This window comes from Netta rufina (assembly GCF_964035555.1).
Source record: "Netta rufina genome assembly, chromosome: 2".
NCBI classification, from domain to species: Eukaryota; Metazoa; Chordata; class Aves; order Anseriformes; family Anatidae; genus Netta; species Netta rufina.
The window spans coordinates 29,902,349-29,924,115 of NC_140124.1; the positions used below are offsets into that span (position 1 = coordinate 29,902,349).

General features: G+C 37.6%; 1 protein-coding gene across 4 annotated transcripts in view; it reads right to left on the minus strand.

The window, feature by feature from the left end:
• Positions 1 to 21,767, minus strand: part of ETV1 (ETS variant transcription factor 1) — a gene marked incomplete at both ends in the record, with an annotated part of 63,869 nt that overhangs the window by 5,510 nt on the left and 36,592 nt on the right. For all 4 annotated transcript variants that reach the window (XM_084282951.1, XM_084282953.1, XM_084282954.1 and 1 more), the window contains 4 exons: positions 905 to 1,074; positions 4,190 to 4,258; positions 6,643 to 6,711; positions 19,040 to 19,287. In XM_084282951.1, coding sequence (XP_084139077.1) covers positions 905 to 1,074; positions 4,190 to 4,258; positions 6,643 to 6,711; positions 19,040 to 19,287 — 556 coding nt within the window. The remainder of the gene's footprint in view (positions 1 to 904; positions 1,075 to 4,189; positions 4,259 to 6,642; positions 6,712 to 19,039; positions 19,288 to 21,767) is intronic.

Consider the following 21,767-nt stretch of genomic DNA (forward strand, 5'->3'; position numbering starts at 1 on the left):
TGAAAATTTACTGTGGTCTCCTCTAATACTCAAACCCTTCCAAGAGGCAAACAAGTAAACCAGAATGATACTGCTTTTTGACAACATTCATCAAATCATCCACATCAGCATTATAATAAAATTCACACACACCAGATTTTCTAACAGTTTCCACTGCTGTTTAGAACACAGCATAGATTATTTAATGTTAGCTAGTCAAAATAGTTTATGTAATAAAATGTTCAATTTATTCCTGTTTATCACACAAGTGAACTAAGTCATGGTTCAGCAAATGTTCATGAATACAAGTAATTTTATCTACCCCATGAGTCCTTCATGGTTCAGGGAAGCTGTGCATGTGCAAGTGTTTGCAATACTAGGACCTAAACATGCACTCAGCAATCTAATGATACAGTTAAGCAAGAAGGTTCTAAATAAGACTCTAAAGAGAGAGTTTTTATTTATAATTTGAATGGGATTTTACTGCATAGCATTCTTAAACTCCTTTGTCAGCTGTTTCAGATGGGGTCTTTCATTCTACAGCTAGAGTTCCAACTGCCCACACCTTTACACTAAAGAATATTTGGCACTATTCAAGACTATCCAGGGACAAGTTTTCAAAGTAATTTGGAATGATTCTTCATGGAAAATGGTTCTGTAAAATATGGGCCCCACAATTAGTGCTGAGTATTATGAAATTCTGGTACTTGCAATATTATTATTATTATTTCATGTGAGTAGGAAATCAAGTCTATGCTCAAGCATGCATGTGTCCCAACACTTCCCCTACCAGTTCTCTCCATTATCTTTCTGAAGTGTTGTGAAATTAAATATTGAAGGAAAACACAGCCTAGCTCTGAAAAAGCACTCTTAAATTTGCAGGATGGAGCAGTGGACATTGAGACTTGCTGTTTATCTATCTCACCTCCTCAGGCTCGATCAGCTTGAATTCCATGCCTCGACCAGTCCATGCTATGAAGTGAGAGTTTGATGGGTCATCAAGAAGTGCTACCAAGAACTGCCACAGCTGAAGTGAGCCTCGCCGTTGATACGTGGGTCCCTCACGGTACATTCCTGGCTCCTGTTTGACGTCACCTGCACAGAGTAAGAGTGTTAGCTGACCAACGCACAAAAAGCATCGTCACTCAGTTTGTGTAATAAGCTGGCAAAGCAATCATTAGGGTTAATAAAATTAAAGAATTCTTACTACCCAGCTGTCTATAAATGCAAAAGTCCCCCTCCTGCTATTAATTGTAAACACTCTTACAGTAACATATTCGTATACTAACAAGTACCTAAATTCAGTCACACTTTATGGAAGTCTCCCTAAGCCTACCCCCATTCACTTCTGATACACGGAAATCTTGCTTGCAAACCATTTTGTAATATCCTTTATTTGAAAGAGCATGAACTATTTTTGTAAGCAACTCTGATGTCTGAAGAACTGCGTTTGTGTACTGTACTTCGAACAAGCCCCTGTTTGGAAATGTAATGTATGCTTCATAAAGCTGCAAAGCCCTATTGAGTGAAACTTCTTTTGCATGCAAATTCTCTAGAGGAAAATTTGACAAAGTATTTGACTTGGATTTAAACAGCATGTGCTTTACGTATAGGTATGCAAATCCTGCAGATATGCGAGTTCCTCTGTGGTATATTGGACTTGCATATAAGCACACATTACTTTTACTTGTATCTACATATTAGATTAGTATTCCCCCTGAAAAGCAGTAATGTTTTCTAAAATTTCAAATCCAGAGGAAGCTATTAAAAACCAACAATAATATTCTGTTGTTCCACAAATTGCCAATGAAAAACTGTCCTGCTTCATCCATACCGTGTCTCTGTTGTCTTTAAATCATATTCATACTAAACAACTCAGCCAAACAGAAACAGCTGAAAGGTCTGATGTTGAAGCAGAGATTTATTTATTTTTTTCTTTGAATAATGACAGCAATCCTTGATAAACTGGTAAAACTCCTCATTTTGAGTACCAGAACTGCAATCCTTGCCAATAAGCAGAATGACCTGTTTAATACAGAAAGCCAGGATGTTACATCCAACCACAGCATTAGGATGCTCTGATGGCCATTACAGAACAGCTCCAAGTAGTGAAAGTAAGAATAATAGTATTAAAAATGGAGCATTTCCTTTTGTAATCAGGAAAGAAAATTGAGTCAATAGCTGTGGAAAACAAATAAATCAGCACAAGGCTTTTGGGTTTATGTGAGGTTCAAGTTCCAGTCCTGAAAGGCCTTCTTTCTCAAGGACAGGATTTTTCTTTTAATGATAGCTGAGCAATGTGCAAATAGCAAGTACAGTATTACAGAGGATCAGATTCTTCGCCTATTTCGATCTTTGATTCCGAATGAAGCAGCTGAGAATCTACTTCTGAAACAACAAAGCTACTCCTAGGATTATCCCATTTTATCTTTACTGGCCAAAACATAATGACACATCTGCTATTTTTTCCTCAAAAGTCATCGTGCTACAAGTATAAACACACATATTTGTATCATGACATCAGTCTTCTAGAGTACAAGGTGTTATCTCAATGGTCACTCACAGCAGCTAGTAGCAGACTGCCTGCTTTGCAAGAACACAAATATTTCCAAACTTTTTTTTTTTTTTTAACTTTATTTGTATTTCTTTCCCATTTTCATTCCCTTCCCTGGACAAAACCCAAATAAACAAAAACGCTTTTCAAGAATGGCATGAACAAGTACTCATCTCGAATATTTTTATATTCTTGTAGAACAGGGTCTGATCCCACGCTGATAAATATAAAAATGATTTTGCCACTGATACTGAAAACGTATGAGGCCCACAATGTTTTTTGGGAGGGGGAACCTGACACAGTGCACTTGGGAAAAACAAACAAACCACCATCATCACCAAAAAAATAAAATAAAATAAAATAAAACAAAATAAAATAAAACAAAATAAAACAAAACAAAACAAAACAAAACAAAACAAAACAAAATAAAATAAAATAAAATAAAATAAAATAAAATAAAATAAAATAAAATAAAATAAAATAAAAATTCCAAAGCCAACATATAAAGTAGATTGTTCAATAAATTACCCTTTCAGTGAATATGTAAATCCTGTGACAATGCAATACTGGACTGAGCAATATTTAGAGTTAGGTGAAAGCTAGTATTATTTAAAATCCTCTATTTATTTCTTACTATTCCTTACCAACCCTGAAATGCTCATGACACCTCAGTTTGAGAAACATACAATTCTTCAGGTTAATTTCATTTTAGAGTCTCCCATTCTTCAGTAAACACAACAAATGCTGCTATACACACAATAGTTTTGCAATCCATCTAAGTGATTCTCAGGGGAAAACAAACAAAAAAAAATAAAGCAGGAGGGGAAAAAAATAGCACCATAAATTCTCCAGCTTTCCTTTAGCTATCAGAAGGTATATAATCCTTCCTGCTTAAAAATAAATAAAGCTGGACATACATACACTAACTTAAGAAGCCACTCCAGCAAATTTAAGTAATTGATCTCCAAATTACTTCCCAAAGTTGCAGACTAACAGAGTCACCGGCAAAAAATACTGAGTCCATCTACTTTGTCTGTAATGAAATAAATCTGAAATCAACTGAGTTACACCAGGAAACTGATTTTACATCAGAGTAACTGAGGATAATTCAGGCCATTTATTTTACTTGACCCCAGAACCCTACTGAAAAATAAACCACTAGCACAATGCCTAATGTAGCACAAACACACCAACACAGAAATGTCCTACGGACTCACTCCCCCCTATTCATATCTTCACAGACAATGGGACAAGAGGCTTACTCCTCACTATAAACAAAGCTGCTGCCGTCTCCTCTGTTTTGTTAATTATAAGAGAAGCTTTCATTAAATCTCTAACAACAAGCAGTATGTGATCATCAGTGCAATGGAAATCCTCCTATTCCTTCTCTTCCAGTACAGGAACTGAGCTCCTGTGCCCCAACATTGGATATAGAACCCTTCACTGGCAAAAGTCAAACGACATCCTATTGTAAAGGAGACTTTGGTTTCAAGAGACAAAGGTCAGCTTTGGTTGGGCGCTCTGCAAATGGTGTGTTAAGGAATCCTAAATTGGAACGTTACTGACCTTTTTTGATCACCAACAGAGAAAAGTCCCTCATCTCTTTCTTTTTTATCTTGCCACACATGAAAAGAGCGAGAGATGTGTCATACATACCGTCAAATTTCTCTGGAACAACGCAAGTGTCATCATAAAACTGCCTAGGTCCCTTTTCATACATACAACCTGTAAGTTAAAGAGGTGTTTATTTAAAAGATGCATGGAGAAAGACGAGATCATAGGCTTAATGCCAGAGGGAACAGTAAGTCATACAGGAATTAGATTTATATCCCACATCCTTTACACACCACCCAATCACAACATTTTGGCCTCAGTATAGGGGTGTTTAATTAATGCGTGCATTCCCAAAAGACTGCTAATCGCCACCTGCAAAAATGAAAAAGTACTCGTTTTTCTTTACGCTTTATTCCAAAATGTTTGCTTCATTTCCTATTTGAATTAGCATGGCTTCACATTTTAACCATTGGTTCCTGTGTGTCTTCTGCTTGCTAGACTGGAGAAGTTCTACTCTGTATTTTCTCCCCATACCTAAGTCACTCAGTGGATGTTTCTTTCAATTAAGATCATTTGAAAATTATTTTTTTTCATTAAAAGACACTCCCTGCAACCTTGCACTCTTTTTAGGACCCTCTTCTGTGCACACTCCTATTTTGCAGTATTATTTTGACGTTTTTGTTAACCAGAACTGTATTGGATGCCAGTATCAGCCTTGCTAATGCAACTTGGAGAGACAAAACAAGTCCTCCTCTCCTGCCTCCCTCCGGCTCTCCGTTTGACTGTACAAATATTGTAGAAGGGCTTTTTGCCGTATGGCTGCAATGTTTGGTTGGGCTGATTTCCTATTGCGAAGCTGAGGAGGAGGAGGCCCATCTCAACATCATTTTTTCCAATATACTGTTTCCCAATTCCATAGGCCCGGTCTGCATTCAGTGTATTGAAAAAACATTTTCTTTAACATGCCCAGATTACCATACAATCGAAACTGCTTTGTGTGACTGCCCTGTCCTGCCTGTTATTTACCACTGTGCCACACAGTTATCAATTAACATTTTTCTGTATCTTTACTGAAAATGTTGAGTAGCACTGATATCAATTCCCACAGAACTATACAGAACTGTAATAGAAACAAATCCATTCTGTGATGATTGTCCAGTGACAGCTACTTTTAGATCTGTCAGTAAGCCAGGTCTTAATGTATTTAATGTGTACCTTATTGATACTGCTTAGTGCTAACTTCTTAATCACAATGTAATACAGTCGCAAATTGAATGCCATATAAATGGCCAACTACATGATACAAGAGACAAGTATCTTTATCAATCAAACTTTTAATCTCAACAAAGAATGAAATCAGATTTCTTTGACATGACCTTTATTCCATAAAATCATGTTGACTGATTTCCAAATACAGAAAACAAATATTGACCCAAACATGGCTGCTTTTCCTACGTCATTCATAACAAATTTACCACCTCCAAGAGCTTACGAGTACATAACATGGCTAAGTCTGTTTCTCCCCTATCTATGCCACGATTAAAACTCAAACCTGTTAACCCTCGCCCTGTAGTTTGTGGATTTTTCACTGATGTCTTTCACCTCTCTTATCAAGCTTATATACATCATAGAATTTCATATACCAAGGCTGTTACAAATTGCTACCTGCTTTTTCATCCTCCTTGTAATACACTAAATTTCATTTCTATTTTTCTGCCTTTATTCCACTCCAGACGCACATGGGCTTTTACTTAGCTTTGTTATCTTTCCTGTTGTGTCTTTTACTAACGAATGAAGCCTTACTACAGGACTTTCACTCATACATCTGTTTGAATTCCCATCTATCTCAGAAACAATTTTCCTCAGGTTTGTGAAATTCGCCCCTTGGAGGAAAAACAAACAAACCCTAAAAAACAAAAAAATCACATATTGACAAAAAGGATGCATTAAAGCAGGAGAGTGAATGGCATAAGCTATGTTTCAGTGGCCATTTTTGCTTAGTTCTGCTGGCCTTTTTAATATGTATAAAGTGCTATCACTTACAATTATTAATTTTGACAACGATCTTAGCTCTTCCTCACTGAAGTCCTTAACAGCTTTTGCATATATTAAATGGTCTAAAAAGCACCAAAACATTGAAAAAACAAAAAGACAAAAACTGAAAACTTTTTGAAGTGTAAAATGGATTACTTAACTGTTAACCAAGCCTGTCACACTAGTAGCCTGGAAAATATCATTTAAATAGAATGGGTTATATGGACAAATTTGTTAGCATCACTTCCATTCAACAGCTGGAGGCACTGAAAAGTAGAATGAATAAATTCATAACAAAGTTGCTTCTATCCTAACCAACCTATGTCACTAGAAGAAACTACAAAAGACCAGCTCAGCAGAAACTCTAGACTGGGAAGGGAAAGAAAGATGACAGTGTCTTCCCAGCAGCAGGATCAAACCAGTGAAACCCAAATCTCTCCAGGCTTTAACCACCGTCCCCCCCCCCCCCCCCCCATTTCTCTCATAATCTCATAATAAGTGATACATAATAGAAAACTTAACTTCTGTTCTGTTTGGGTGAGTCAGGAAGCCTTCTTGCCTCATGTAAATGGAATGGCAGCTAGGCACTTCTAAAAAGAGAAGACAACGCTAGTCAAAAGACTGTCTGGAATTGAAATGTTCAGGTTATCAATGACAAGAGCTGCAGGCAGAAGAACACTAAGAAGGATGCAAGTTACAGCAAGGGGGAAGGAACCTGACAACCCCCAGTAAGCATTTCAGAGCAGCATGCACAAGGCATGGCAAAAGAGAAAACCATAAAGATCACAGAACCCACACAACATTGGTACTTGAACTCATACCCTTATTGCAATCAACCTTGCTAAAAGTTGATTCCCACAACATATTTGAGATCATTCACAGACCAAAAAATCCACACAAACAGTATGAATATTTTAAACTCTGTGCTCGTATATCTGTCTTTGTAACTAATTCAACACACCGTTTTTAATCAATTACACAGTAAAGCCTGCCAATCACAGTAGGCACTTATAAACTCTACAAATACAGTATCATTAATACAAGGAATGTCAGGATGAATCTACAGTAGGTTATTGGTTTTTAGACTCTGCTTAAGGTCTTGAAACTTTAAAGAAATTTTCTGCAAATGCTAAGCATTTAAACTAGGAATTCAGCTGCACCAATTCACCCTCTGCTTGTGTACCCTTAACCAAAAAAGAAACCCCTTAAAAGTAAAAAATAAATAAATATTGTGCACATTTTAAATAATACACAAATCTATTTGCAGTTCCTCACGTCTACTCAAATATGCAAGAAGAATGAGGAAACAAGCAAACAAACAAACAAACCAGAACTAATTAAAATGGTATTCTTTAAATGTTTTTGTTTGTTTGTTTGTTTGTTTTTCCTCCTGTCTTACACTGTCTCCAATAGTGACATGTTGTGCACAGGGAATTGCAAACACCATATACATTTGCCCTTCTAGACTATGTTTAAACCGCTTCTTGAATATTGAAAGTCTTGCTTAACACCATCTATTCAATCTTGGGATAAACTCCTACCCCAAACTACAATCTGACACCAGTAAGTTGTAACTCTTTAAGAGATGCAAACAGAAGTGAAAAGAGCAGCCATTATTTTTCCAATGCTGCCTACCTACTCTTTCAGAATGTGATTCCAAATTTTGTTGTTCACTGACTACTGATGAATATCAAAGATTTGGCTGGCTAAGAAAATGAGGTTTGACACCGACTTCACAAAACAAGTGAAACACAGAACAGGAATAAGTTTCCTCTATCAGTCCGCAATCTCTCCTGCACATCTATGCCAAACTCTTTATTACCTCCTCTCTCGATTACATGCTCAGTGCTTGCCTGCTCAGGCCTTGAGGATCTCTAATGTCTCAGACAACTATTCTGAGCAGACACAGGACTCGGTGACTCAGTGATCACACAAGTCAAGTATAGCTCTGTAGAGTAGAAGTCAAGGCTACAAGTAGTGGTTCACCTGCAAAGAATCACTCATCTTACCAAGTAGATTGAATTTTAAGGAGAATGGAAAAATCTACGTTAAAAAAAAAAAAAAAAAAAAAAAAAAAGGAAGTTGCAGAACTGAAACAGATGCTATTTTCTATTTTAGGTAAAAATTCACTAGTATTGGCAGCAAAACCCTTTTTGACTCATGAACTCCACTCTTGCAAAATGATACAGCAGAGTATACAGAATAAAGAATTATGTATGAATCCAAGAAGCTGTGTTTTTAGCCAATTTGGGGTTTCATCTCGTATGCTCCTAAAATCGATTATAATTAACATCTGGAGTCTTTTTAAGACAAGCATTGTTTGTACCAACATTACTTAATCTTTTGGTTAGTTTGTGCTTAAACAGTCCACAGAGGGCTGAAAAATACAGCAGGCAAGAGTTTATTTCTCGTAAAGTAACTAGAGTCTTGTTATCCTAAAGTGCTATCAGTTAATTTATGACTATCAGAGTGGGTCAGACTCTAATCAAATTGTAGAAACATTTCCAAAGTGATTATTCAATCAAATGACTAACATGGTTAATTAGGAGCCATAAACATTGCTCTGAAGTTCATCAAAGTAATGACTTGCCCAGAAAAATTACTGCTAATTAAATTGCCTGCTGCTTTCATTTCTACCTTATCTAATAAAAAGTCCAACCAATGAAATTTAGCATTGCAGTTTTAAATTGTACTAAATGCTTAACTAAGACCCAGAAGTATTTTTACTAGCTAAGCGGAGCTACTTCAAAAGAAAACATTTTAGTGCAGAAATTACAGAGCAATTATATGTTTTCTTCTCCTTAAAGTATTGTTTTAAGACAACAAATAAGACAGAATTAGGCATAAAATACCACCAGGGCAGGGTCCAAGTATTTGAGGTGACTAATTCTACCACCTTTTAGTAATTTTTAGTCTTTGAAGAAAAACGCGCCTGGCTTTAGGACTCACGATAAGCTTATTTCAGATTCTTAATGAAGTAGTTCACATTGTGAAGTTACATCATCTCAAGAACAGCAGAGTCCAGTTTTTTTTTTTTTTGTTTGTTTGTTTTTTTTTTTTAAAAGCAACTAAAAATATGGAGACAAAAAAAATATTTTTATTGTTAATTCGGAATACCTAGACATCATCCTTCATCGCTCCTCTTGCTAACAGCAACATAGCAGTCATCTTAAAACAGTGAATGTGGTCTTATATCATGTAGCTCTGGAACTATTTTTCCACAATAGGTGTTACTTTAAAATTACATGTAATCTATATAATAAATACCTTCTTATCTACGAATGTTACAGAGAATCCACTAGAAATATGCTCTGCTGTGTTTTAAAATATATCAAAGCAGAAAAAGGCCAAATAGACTTCCCCAGAAAAACCTGCTGCCAAATTCAGCAAGCACAGGTTCTAGGTTTCATTATCAAATAAAGCACTTGAGTAGTCTCTTAGTAAGGAAGCATTTTGTATTAATTAATATAGTGGAATTTAAAGGGTTAGGCTGTCTCAGCCCTGTCTAACTCAAGGTGGGTAGGGAATCATTAAATCCTTTCCCATTTTTTATGCAGAGGTAAGGACCAGGTTTCAGACCCACAATCACAGCCTGCACAAAAACAATTTCCACCACGTCTCTCTTGCTGGGGAAGACACAGGGAAAAGTAAGCTTCTTCAAGAAATCGAATGAAGTGACTTTCTCCTCTTGAATGCAGCAGATATTGGGAACCCTCATCAGGATTTCTTCTTTGGCTGCTCCTGTGACTCTGACACTATGCAGCGTTCCTCACTCTGTCTCACAAACTGTCACATTATGCTCTGACTGAATTACTTTTCAGTTCACTTTATCATCAGCATCTTAAGATGTGGAGGCCCAGGGCAGGACCCACATGGATGTAAGAGTGCAAAGTGTGACAGGTGTACATGCACTACACATGTGCGTGTGCAGAGAGGCAGAGACCAAGGCTCAGCAGGTGCATGCAGGCTTAATCTGGGTGGGTGAAAAGACAGCATGGCAGCTTTGGTGAGCAGCATGGTGTCCTGACCAGTGGCTACCTTACATGCTGAGCCTGTGAACAAGTTGCTCACATTCATCAAACACCTCAACCCACATGTGAAACTTGTCTCCTTCCTGACAGGCATCAAATATGTGACGGCACTAAAACTGGAACCGTGTTACTATTGCTCACCCAGTTCTCTGATTTACACTTTATTACTAACTCAGTGATATTAACAACAGGAAAAATTCCCCAAAAGTTTTCAGGGACTCCACTGGCTGTGGATAACGCCAACCCTGTAATTTAACTTACACCATATCCTTCTCAGTTGGAAACTGAGCCACAGTTGGAAACTGAAGCCTTCTCAGTTATCCTTTCTTGGTCTGAAAAAGAATTACGGAGTCTTTTGCTCCTATTTCAGTGACTCAGAATTGGTGTTTCTACATACACTTAAGCGTGCTGTGCCACCTCTCTTCCCAGAGGCAAGAAATCCAGCACGTGCAGACCCTTTCACTGGTGCCACTGGGTGCAGGGGGGCACACACAAGCCCTTCAGGGGCTGGGACACTCAGCTGCCAGGCAGATACCAGTATGTGACAGCCCAACCCTGCTGCTGTGCCAGTCCTGCCCACACTGCCTCCTCCCATCTTCTGCAGTGCAAGCTCTGGTATGCACAGAGATGGCCGGGGCAGTGGGAGAGGTTTTTACCGCATGCAGAGACAAAGGTAGCCTGACAAAAGTAGCCTTTTTAAAATAAAATGAGCAAGTTAAAAGGCATTGTACTTTCAGCCTCAAACTTGGTAATGTCTCAATATGACTGCAAAGAACTTTTCTGTTCATGTATTTCCAAGAGCGCTGACAAACTGTTTACAAAGGAGCGCTTAATCCACCACTGAAACACTTTTAGCCTCATGGTGGAAAGCAGTATTTACTGCCACCGAGAAGCTCTGACCAGCTCATAGATCAAAAGCAATGCTAAAATCATGGGAAAACAGACAGGATTTTTCAGGTAGGAAAGGCAGTTCTTCACACTAGATCACAACAAGTGGCACCAGGCATCACTAAGTAGAATGCATGATCTGTGTTACGCAGGGAAACAAACCTAATGATTTTATCTGATACAGAACCTATGGTTTTGTAAGCCTGCAGAACACAATGAAATTAAAACTCTTATATCTCTGCATAAAAAGAGATTCAGGTAGAAATACAAGAGCTAATGACAGTTTTCCTAAACAGGAATTGCTTATGCATGTTCACAGCTCAAATGCTGGTGGATCAGGTTTTAGTCCAACTGCCTTTGAAAGCACCGTCCCCTGAGAAACTACATGGTTCAACAGAGTGCTACAAACTGCTAAAATCCTGGCAAAACAAAAGTCAGCACTAATGTTGTATTAGCAGGGTCAGTATGAAATATGTAGATGCACTGAAGTTACAGAGGTAAAAGCAGTCACTGTCTCCTCTAAAAATCCATCTAAAAATTAATCTTGCTTTTCCCAAATCATTATGCAGTTCAAAAACATTCAGAATGGAAGATTTCATTCTTCATTCTGCCTGCTACTAACCTTCACACCAGCAATTAAACAAACAATAACATCTACAAGTATGTGCACTCATAAATACACACACACCCTCCGTTCTAAAAGATAACTAATTTTGATTTCTTAAGCTCGATTTCTTGCTTTTTACTTGACAAAAATCTAGGCCTCAATAGCTCGTGTCTAAGTGCGATTATCACACACACACAGAAAGAAAACCTTAAGCAAACAGCTTCCTTTCTGCAACTTTGGTTTTTAGTTCTATGACAACATCTAATGCATTTTCTGAGACCAGATGTCAACAGCCTGTCTAGGCGATGTGTAACTTTTTATACAGCAGAACAGGAAAACAAAGGCTCATACATTCAGCTCCGAATTGAAATTCCACATGGAACTGATCTTTTGAGCATACTTTAAAATCATGCATTTGCTTTTATTAACCTCAGTAACTGTAAAATGTATTTTAAACATTGCTTCCTTTCGAATTCAACAAAACACAGCAGTATTTTCACTCTCCCTTTCTCCTTTTGTTGGTAATCTTACAGCAAAAAACTGTCTGTGTTGCTTTTTCTCCCCCGCCCCATCCCATGCCTGTAAAATTGAAGTTGGACAAACACTGCACGGCTGAAGTGACATATTTGAATGGAATTCAGACCAACCAGTTCCTGTTTATGTTTCTGATTTGAGAATGTAGCCTTCTCATTCACTATACATTAGAAACACACCAAGGCCATAAATGGAGTCAGGTTACAGGCAGGCAGGGCCAAGGAGCATTAATCATTACTTTAAGGCAACTGGAAAAAGCAGCAGCTGAGGGAACACTACACCCTTCAGCTTCGTATAAATGGACATTCCAGGGTTTGGTGCGTTTCTTTTTTTTTTTTTTTCCCCTTCAGCATCCATTTTATGAATGAAACTTCAGGCTGCACAAAGTCCATTCATATAAAAGCTGTGCTCACAGGGCTCGGTCTCCCGGGATCAATCGGTCTTGGGTAAGGCTGATGTGATTGGTTTAAGGCAGGCTTCAGCCTTCCATTACTGATTTAAAATGCAGCCTGTGTCCATTTGACCTGCGTTAATGCACAAAGAGTAAATCCAGACTGTGCTCTCAATCCTCAAATCAAATCATTAGCCAGTGCCACTTACTGTAACTGTAGATTTAGAGAATATTTATCCGTTTCTTTAAAAAAACAGGGACTGCAGGACAATTTTTCAGATCATATTGTCTGCTTTGAAATGAAAAATAGATGTATGGCCTCCTGCCTATATGCTTATATTAACTCGGTGTTCAGATTTCCCTTTGTTCATGAGGATAAATTACAAAATTAATTCTATTCTAAATACAAATTTCTTGTAGACAGATTGAGTGAGTAGAAGGAATCGGCTAGATAGAAAGCAAGAGAAAAGTTCAAATTCTGCCTGCCACTGCAATCTTCCTAAGTCCAGGTTTTTCAAATTCCCATCCTCAGATGCCATTATTTTCTACTGTTGTACCATCCAACAGTAGATTTGTGTTTATGTGTTTTAAGAGCAAGTACAAAGTGCAGCACAGCTTAACAACTGAACGAAACCCATGTTCATTCACTGAAACAACACACTAAAGACAAGCTCCTGAAACAAGACAGTGAAATATTTTAAACCACAGAAGCGAGACTCAGGAAAACTGCAAAACCAAGAATGAGGAGGGGAGACTTTGCAAACCTTGAACTAAAGAGCAAGCCCTTGGCCCTTATCCCCTCCTGCCTTTATCCCAGCCAGATTTTCATTCAGAACAATTGCACCGTGTAAAAGAATTTCTTTAAGGCCATAAGCAGATGCAATTTTGGGATGCACGTACTGAAGGACCACATCCTGTAAAAGGATGAGGTTAGTTCTGTTTCACATTTTCACATTTTAAAAAATTATGCTGAAAATACTGCAAATATTTGCAGCCTGACTTAAATTAAAAAAAAAAAAGGGGGGGGGGGGGGGCGGGAGGAAGAAAAAATAAGAAAAGAAAAGGAAAAACCTAGAGAGAATTTGAGGAAAAGATTAAGCAGCTAGAGGATTTATGAAGCAGGATCTCAACAACAATTCACACAGACATACTTTAAGTATACATGCAGACTGTCTACAGAGATTTAGAGGTGGTATGTTAATACCAAGGAATTGTTTAGGATGAGCCAAAGAGGTGTAGCTATGAGCAGTGGAATGAGACTGATCAAAGGGAAAATTTAGGCTTACTATCAAGAAATATTTCTTAACTATGAAGTCTGTGAAATAATCTCCCAAGGGAATAACTGTAGTAATAATACTTAGCACTCACACGGTGCTTTACATTTTCAAAGCAATGTGGAAAAATTAGCCAATATAATTAAAGACAGTAGAAGTACCATGAGTTGTCATTTTAAATACTGCATTAGTCAAGGCACTAGAAGATATTCTGGAAAAAGCCAACCTGCATTGACTCTGACTGCCAGCTAAGATTTCCTTTCTTCCTTCATACTAGCATCTCCAAATGTCTAACCTGTACCTGCAAGAGGTACAATAAAATATCCAACTGCTGTTCTTAAAGTAAGAGGGAAGGAGGGAAGAAAAGGAGAAAGGGAGAGAGAGAGAGAGAGAAGGAAAGAGAGAAGGAAGGAGAGAAGGAAAGAGAGAAGGAAAGGAAAGGAAAGGAAAGGAAAGGAAAGGAAAGGAAAGGAAAGGAAAGGAAAGGAAAGGAAAGGAAAGGAAAGGAAAGGAAAGGAAAGGAAAGGAAAGGAAAGGAAAGGAAAGGAAAGGAAAGGAAAGGAAAGGAAAGGAAAGGAAAGGAAAGGAAAGGAAAGGAAAGGAAAGGAAAGGAAAGGAAAGGAAAGGAAAGGAAAGGAAAGGAAAGGAAAGGAAAGGAAAAACTGAAAATAAATATACTTCCAAGAAACACATTTAAAGTCTATTTTAATTCAACACATTCTCTAATGTTGTTCTTGCAACTCCCAAATTTCAAGAGATGTCAGCTGATCTCAAGGGAAGAATGTGCTACTAGGAAACTTTTTCAATGTTAATTTGCATTGATTTGCTTTTCAAAGAGCACTGTATCAGGTATTTGAAAGGACTCTTGCTTTTTATTCTGTTCCAGTAAACACACCTTTATAGCATGGATAGTAGAATGCTAACAACATCTTATACCTAAAGGTGGAAATGTTGGTGGTTAGCAAGTGTCATGATTACATCTTCCTGGGCAACATTTATACAACTGCTTTGTTGCTAATGAATTATGATATAGCCTTTTGTCTCAGGACGACTCTTGCCTCTTGAGTGCACAAGTCAAAACTGTTTTGGGGAAGGAGAGTGGTGCAGTGAACAGCTTTGCAGGTGGAGCTCCTGCTTCAGTTGTTACAGACATTGGAAGTTGTGCCATTAATGAGGCAGAACATTTCAAGAAAGGAAAAGACAACCTCAAGATATTGGAATGGTAAATTTTAGGACTCAACAAAGGCTGTTCCAGCTCCAATTAAGTTTGCCAAAGTAGTCAAGTCATCTTGGCCAAATTTTTTTCACATTATGTATTTCTTATATTTGTGGTCCTTGGACTGGGATACTAATCTGATGTTTCTATACTTTCTCACTGCTAAATACAAAGGAAGTCCCTAGGAGCTAAATTTTGAACTTGTCTAATACATAGTGTTCTTTAAGAATTTTCCAGTGCTAATTGGGTACCCCAAATAAGCAGGTTTCTATCAAATGTGTCTCTGCCTACAACCATATCTCTTACCCTTTCTTGGGTGCTGCCAAAAGGTTGTGAGGCCTCAGAAATTAGAAGGATGAGCAACCCAGCAAGGAAGACATAAGGGCTAATAATTCTGTCTCAAAAGTTTATTCCACAAGTGATGTGACTAGTAACTCAGAAGAAAATTTTGGAAGTGACAGGGATAGAATCCAAATTTTCTAAGGTCCATTCAAATGTATTACTCACGAGACTACACTGAAATGCAAGAACAGCCCTGTCAATGCCTCTAATCTGCTCTGGAGAGACTGATTTTGTCTAGATTTCAACAGATGAATTCCTGGCAATCAGTAATAAGTATATACAAGCAGCAATTTGTCTACTAATCTCTGACTAACACTACCTTGTGACAGATTTAAAAGTTCTCAGTTAAAGAAACAGGCACAAAAGAACTTCCCAAACAAAATAACTGTTTTAATCAGGCAAAACAAAATGTGAGATTTAAACTGAAACTGAAGATGTCATTGCAAAATTATTTTTATTATTAATCTACATGCATAGCTGAAGTCATTACTTGGTATATTTGCAAATAGACTAAGTGAAGTAGGAAGCATCAAGCCTTCAAGGGTCCTACCTCAAAATAAAGCCTAGAACAGAGGAAGCTCAAAGCTCCTCAAGTTGACCTTTTCATTAAAATAACCAAACACATGGACTGAATTGTAGAAGTACTAACTGTTCAAGAATTTCCATTATTAACCCTTGTAAACAAATATCTTGGGAAGGCTTCTAGGGCATATTCATCAACCATGTAAAATCTCCAAGTTCTATATGTTGCTGGATATACCATTAGGTACTAAATATATCTGTGACTAGCAGCCCAAAAAAAATTGTGGCAGAAAAAGTCTGATTGGACACGTATGATGCATTGTGACTTCTAGAAGTGTAGATGGATAAGGAAGAGCTTCTACTCTGTTGACATTTTTCTTTTTCCATTATCTCAAACATTCTGCAGTAGAAATTGCATACCTGCAATTACAATTACAACTAATTGATCTGCCATTTCCCATGTCATAATTAATGTCATGTTTTAATAGAGTTATAATCATTCCATAATAATGCTTTTCATTCACCAGCTTCCCACAAAATATAAAAGTATAGTGCACAAAAGCAATGAACTTTTATGAGGCTCTTTCAAAAACATCCCAAAAGGAACATCTTGGTGCATTACAATGAACTTTTTAAATATATTTCTATATTCTTATCTGAGCTGCAGTAAAATAGCATGCAAAAAAAGACTTTTCACTCTAACATTCCTCCTTCCCTGAACATCCATAGGTGAAAAATGAAATCAATGATTCAGTGACAAATACATTATGTTTCCTAAGGGGTTATTTAATGTACTCCTAGTAAGGATGGAAAATGATGGTTTCTAGAGAACAGATGGTAACAAGACAAAATATCAACAGACCACAGTTGTTGACTGCAATTTATGGAGTGTACAGATGTGTCAACTTAAATGCAGTGATTCTGAGGCCAATAAAAGTACTTCCTGATACCAACAGATTAATTTTTCATGACCACTGGTTACACAGCTATTACATTTTTAAAAACTAATTATTCGTCACAAAAGAAACAATCTTCCTCAGACGTCATTACTATAAAGCAAAATGTTGTTCTTGCTGGCACAAAAATAAAAAATAATAATAAAAAAAAAAAAAGAGCATTTTAGAATTGACACAAGTTTGCACATCTTCCTTTCAGAATAAAATTTGCTGTTTTTTTTTTTTTTTTTCCCATAAAGAATATTACAATGAAAGATGAATGCTAGCAGCCAACCCAGATTTAAAGTAATAGCATGCAATAAGGAGATCCCACTTCCTAGCCAAATATGAAGCATGCTTACAAAAGGGCCTTTTTTCACCCTTTAATTTAGCAGGATGAATAACGGTGCTTGTGAAGGTTGCAAGGGACTGGCAGTGCCTGAAGCTGCAGTCCCCTATTTATTATCCATAGCCACATTAACTATGCAGACAGTCTCTCCCATGCTGTTCTGTAAGACTAAAGATACACGACTGCCAAAGCCACATATCTCAGAACCTTAATCAATGAACAGGTTTAGTTCTAGCTTTCATCCTTTAATCTGAACCTATGTTCATGTTGTCTTATACTTCAGCTTGGATAAATATTTCATATTTCCTCCTTATTCCCCTCCTTGTATATCCCTAACTCAAATTCATCAAAGGATTGGTTATTTGCTTGCGAAGAATAAGAAAGGAGAAACTCTACTTTCCAAATTCCCCTGGTCTAAGATAGGGATCAGTTCTAAAACAAGCACTTTATAATAAAGATACCAAAGAATACTCCACTAAATAGACAATGTTAAGTTAGCTATAGAAAAGATGATAAAAACAATTTTTTCACTGTATCAAACTGCAAAACAATTTGTCATAGGCTAAACTTCCAAAGGAGACCTCAATTCAACAGCCACACAGTGTTTGCAAAAGAAACTGCAAAAGCATCTAGCCACGAACTGAACCAGAAGGTAAGCACTGGAGGCACTGCAGTGCCCAGAAGTCAGGCAAGGCTCAAAAAGGCTCAAAAAGACGCTGCCCCAAATTAGGGTATGTGTGTATGAAAGCAATGCACCCTCCCCTGGGAGTGCCATAAGAACTCACTGAAAACCCTTCTCTTTAACAGTGTGGCATACACGAAGCAGGACAGAGGCATGGACTGATGAGGAGCTGCAGAAATCGCTTACATAGGAATTGAAAGATGTGTTTTGACTGAATTTTGTCAACACCATACTGTTTACCCCATTTACCCTATCCAGCCTGCTCCATGCAATTTTAACCTTAGCTTCCCTCTCCTCGTTACTTGGTACTCATCACTAATCTGTTTTTTGCTTCCCCAATTCTCTCTCTCTTTCCCCAAATATAATATAAATATTATTTTTAAATTGTGGCAAAGTAACCTAAAATTTCAAATGTTATTCCTTTGATTCATGTTTTTATCCTTTTTGACCAGAAGCTATTCAGAGTGGGCTCTGCCACCACCTCCTCTATTTTGTAGAGCAATAACGCTCATTTTGGTTGCCCTATGAGCACAATAATAATAATAAACATTATTAATAGCAACAGCTTATTCTCTACATCAGCAATCTGGCATCACAGATTATGTACCTCCACAAAACACAGCAGTATGCACAAATTGAGAAGCTGACACCAATTTGGCTGATTCTTCTCCCTCATTGGTTTTATAGCTGTATAAACCCCACTTCAGCGGAGTTACTCCTGATTTAAAGCAGTGCAGGCAAGAGGAGAGTCCTCTACTTCTGGCGGACAAATGAAAGAGCTCATAAAATGGAGCATACAAATTTAGAGGTCAGAGATGAGATAATGCAGAGCAAGCCCCCTCTTAAGCAAAGCTCAATTTTGCACCCATGATTATTTCTTCTCCAGCTTCTTTAACCTGTGTATTGTCTGGACAGAGAGTTCTGGGAAATGAAAACCTCCACAGAGCAAGACAAGGCAACAGTGGCACGAGACACCTTGTACTATGTGGCAATCTCACTACTTTTCAAGTTATATTGGACATCAATTACTTTGGGAGATTTAGAAGCCAGAAGAGCAAGTTCCAATTCATAGGATCAAAACATCAATAGCACTAGCTTGGACTCATTTATTACTTTACTATGCATAAATAAGGAGAGTCTCACCTACCTGAATCATATGCAAAATCTCTAGGTTCCTGTTTAATCATCAGAGGAGGGGGGAAATTTTGACTGGCTGCACTGCCAACCATAGCGTTGTGTTCATACACTGGATCGTGATACTCCTGCTTAAAACCTTGAGGTGGGAAAGGGATGTTTGGCTCAGACATCTGCCGCTGATATATTGGACGTCCTTCCCTTGGCATTGCAGGCAGAGGTGGAAAAGAATTGCAAGGTTCAGAGAGCTGGCGGCGAAATCTAGGACACAAGTTAGAGAGGTCATGTAAAGGACTTAAGCTACATTCCATTTCACAAAGATCTTCACAGATCATGATTAGCAAGAGGGTTTATCGCTTCCTCAATAGTAAACATTTTGTTTATGATAATGCCAAATGCTGCCATCAGGATTATGATCATGGCTGTGTTGCAGAACAGCAAGAAGCAAAGTGACATACCCCCCACCTATTAATACCAGCTCTAGTACCTGCCCCCACCACCATGTTCTTTTCCTTCAGTGTCCTCTCTCATCAAAAGAGGCCAACCAAAAATGTACCAGCTTCAAACCAGCAGAAAGACTGACATTTTCCTACCACAGTAACATGAAAGAGGCTTATGTGGAGCTCTCTGTTGTTTCATGAGAATGAATGACGTATTGCTTGTACTCTAATTTACTCTTGCAGTTCTTACTGTTACATGGAAACCATTCTGACCATGACAACAAACACAACCATTTTGAACAAAGAGTATTGTCTGTTGAAACACCTGGAATCATGCCAGGGTATAAGTCCACAGTTCTGTCCTCTCGGGGATAGCGCCGTGGGAGGTCTACCTGCAAAACTGGTATTGTATTCCAGAAGAGAATATAAGCACTCCAGAAAAAGGACAGCATACAGATTTTTGTTAAGAGAAGCAAAGCCTAAGTATTTTCCTCCTGCCTTAACTTCTTCCCATAGTTATTTCCACATAAAAGAAGTAGTCCACACAAACCAAGCCGCCACTTACTACTCCAAAATACTCTTCAATAAGCATAACATGTGAGAATTCAGTTTTAAATCAACTTAATTTCCATGCAGCACTGCTCAAGAACCTACATTTGTTGTTTCTTCCATAAAACAGGAATGAAAAATTTAGAATGTAATTATTAGGACATCTGTGGGTTCAGAAGCCTAGAGAATATAAGGATGCTATTTTCCCACCATGCTCTGATGAACTGCACAAAGTGTTCCTGTCATCTCCTATAGATTACCGCAGTGGTAGTAACCATCGCCACCAGAATTGTGTCTGCACTAATCCACAGCAAATGCAATGTTCTTGCAACAAACTGCTTACTAGCCCTGTTATCACTCATCATGAAAGCATACTTTTTTCTTTTTCTTTTTTCTTTTTAAAAAAAAAGAGAAACCTGCGTCTTTCTCTGCCAGTTTCACACCGTCACACTAAAAATCAAGAATTAATCACTCTTCAGCTTCCTGTACTTTGCAGCAGAACTGACTTTCCCTCATGACAGCAAAAGCAGACATTCTCTTGGAGAAAATGGGGTGCATGAAGAAAGGAGGGTTTTGATTGCATAAGCAACACAGTCCTTGAATATCATCTTATATGTAGTATGTGTTTCTGAAACAATTTTAACCCTACTAACATCTGTCAAAATACTGCTGTGAACTTGGTCTGACAAATATTTACTGTCATAGCTTAATTACAAATACTGTGGGAGCTACAGGGATAGAAACTATTACAATGTAGCACTGGAGACAAAATTATTTTTTTAATGCTGCTGTAAATAATCTGTTTTGCAATAGAAAGAGTACTGCACTGTAACATTGGTTTTTGCAATTCCACCTACACCTGCAGAAAATAAACTTAGAAACTCAAATGTATTATGAAACAGTTAGGCTGACTGGCACTGCATTCATTTCCCTCTTTTCCTTTTTTCATTAGCCAAAAAAAGAAGCAGAAATTATCATTAAGAACTGTCAAGGAGTGAATCAGAAAATTGCAACTTGAAGTTAAAATAAGAAACAGGCTCACTCACAAAGCCTCAAAGGAAGTTAATAATACTTGTTGTACTGGAAGCTTTGTATGGAATCAAGCCATTTGTTTATACAAGTGGATTTGATTCCTGTTGGTACTTGTTAGGACCACTTATATTCATGCCCTGTATGAAGATGTATGGGCTGTATGTTCCAGATACTGATCCTATCTTATACCACCAACGCATGTTCCAAAGAAAAATGCTTGGAGTTATAGATTTATATACAAAGTTACACAGGTAGGTTATTTGTTTAAATGACATTGTCTGAATACATTCATTGTTGTAGCTATCATCTTGTAAATCAGGAAGATTTGAATTGCACAAAAATATCAAGTACATATTTGTTTCAAAAAATGGAGAAGATTCAAAGTAAAGAGGAAAATGGTGAAAAAAAATAATAATATGTATCTTCCACTACAATCATACTTTCTTTAAAAAAATAGAAAAATGAGATTTTTGCCCTGAGTCAGCTAATTTTGGACAAAATGGCTATATAAACTGTAGCAACCTCCTCCAGATTTGATCTGCACAAATCCCTGGAGATAATAGCCCTTATTAGAGCAGAAGCATGCAACTCACACTCCCGACAACTGTGATTTTCTTTTCAGGTGCTTCTTAATTTGTTAATGTGTAAGTGCTAAGACAAGTCTCTAAACATATATACCTCTATATATAGCTGAAATTCAAAATGCTCAGAGCAATCACA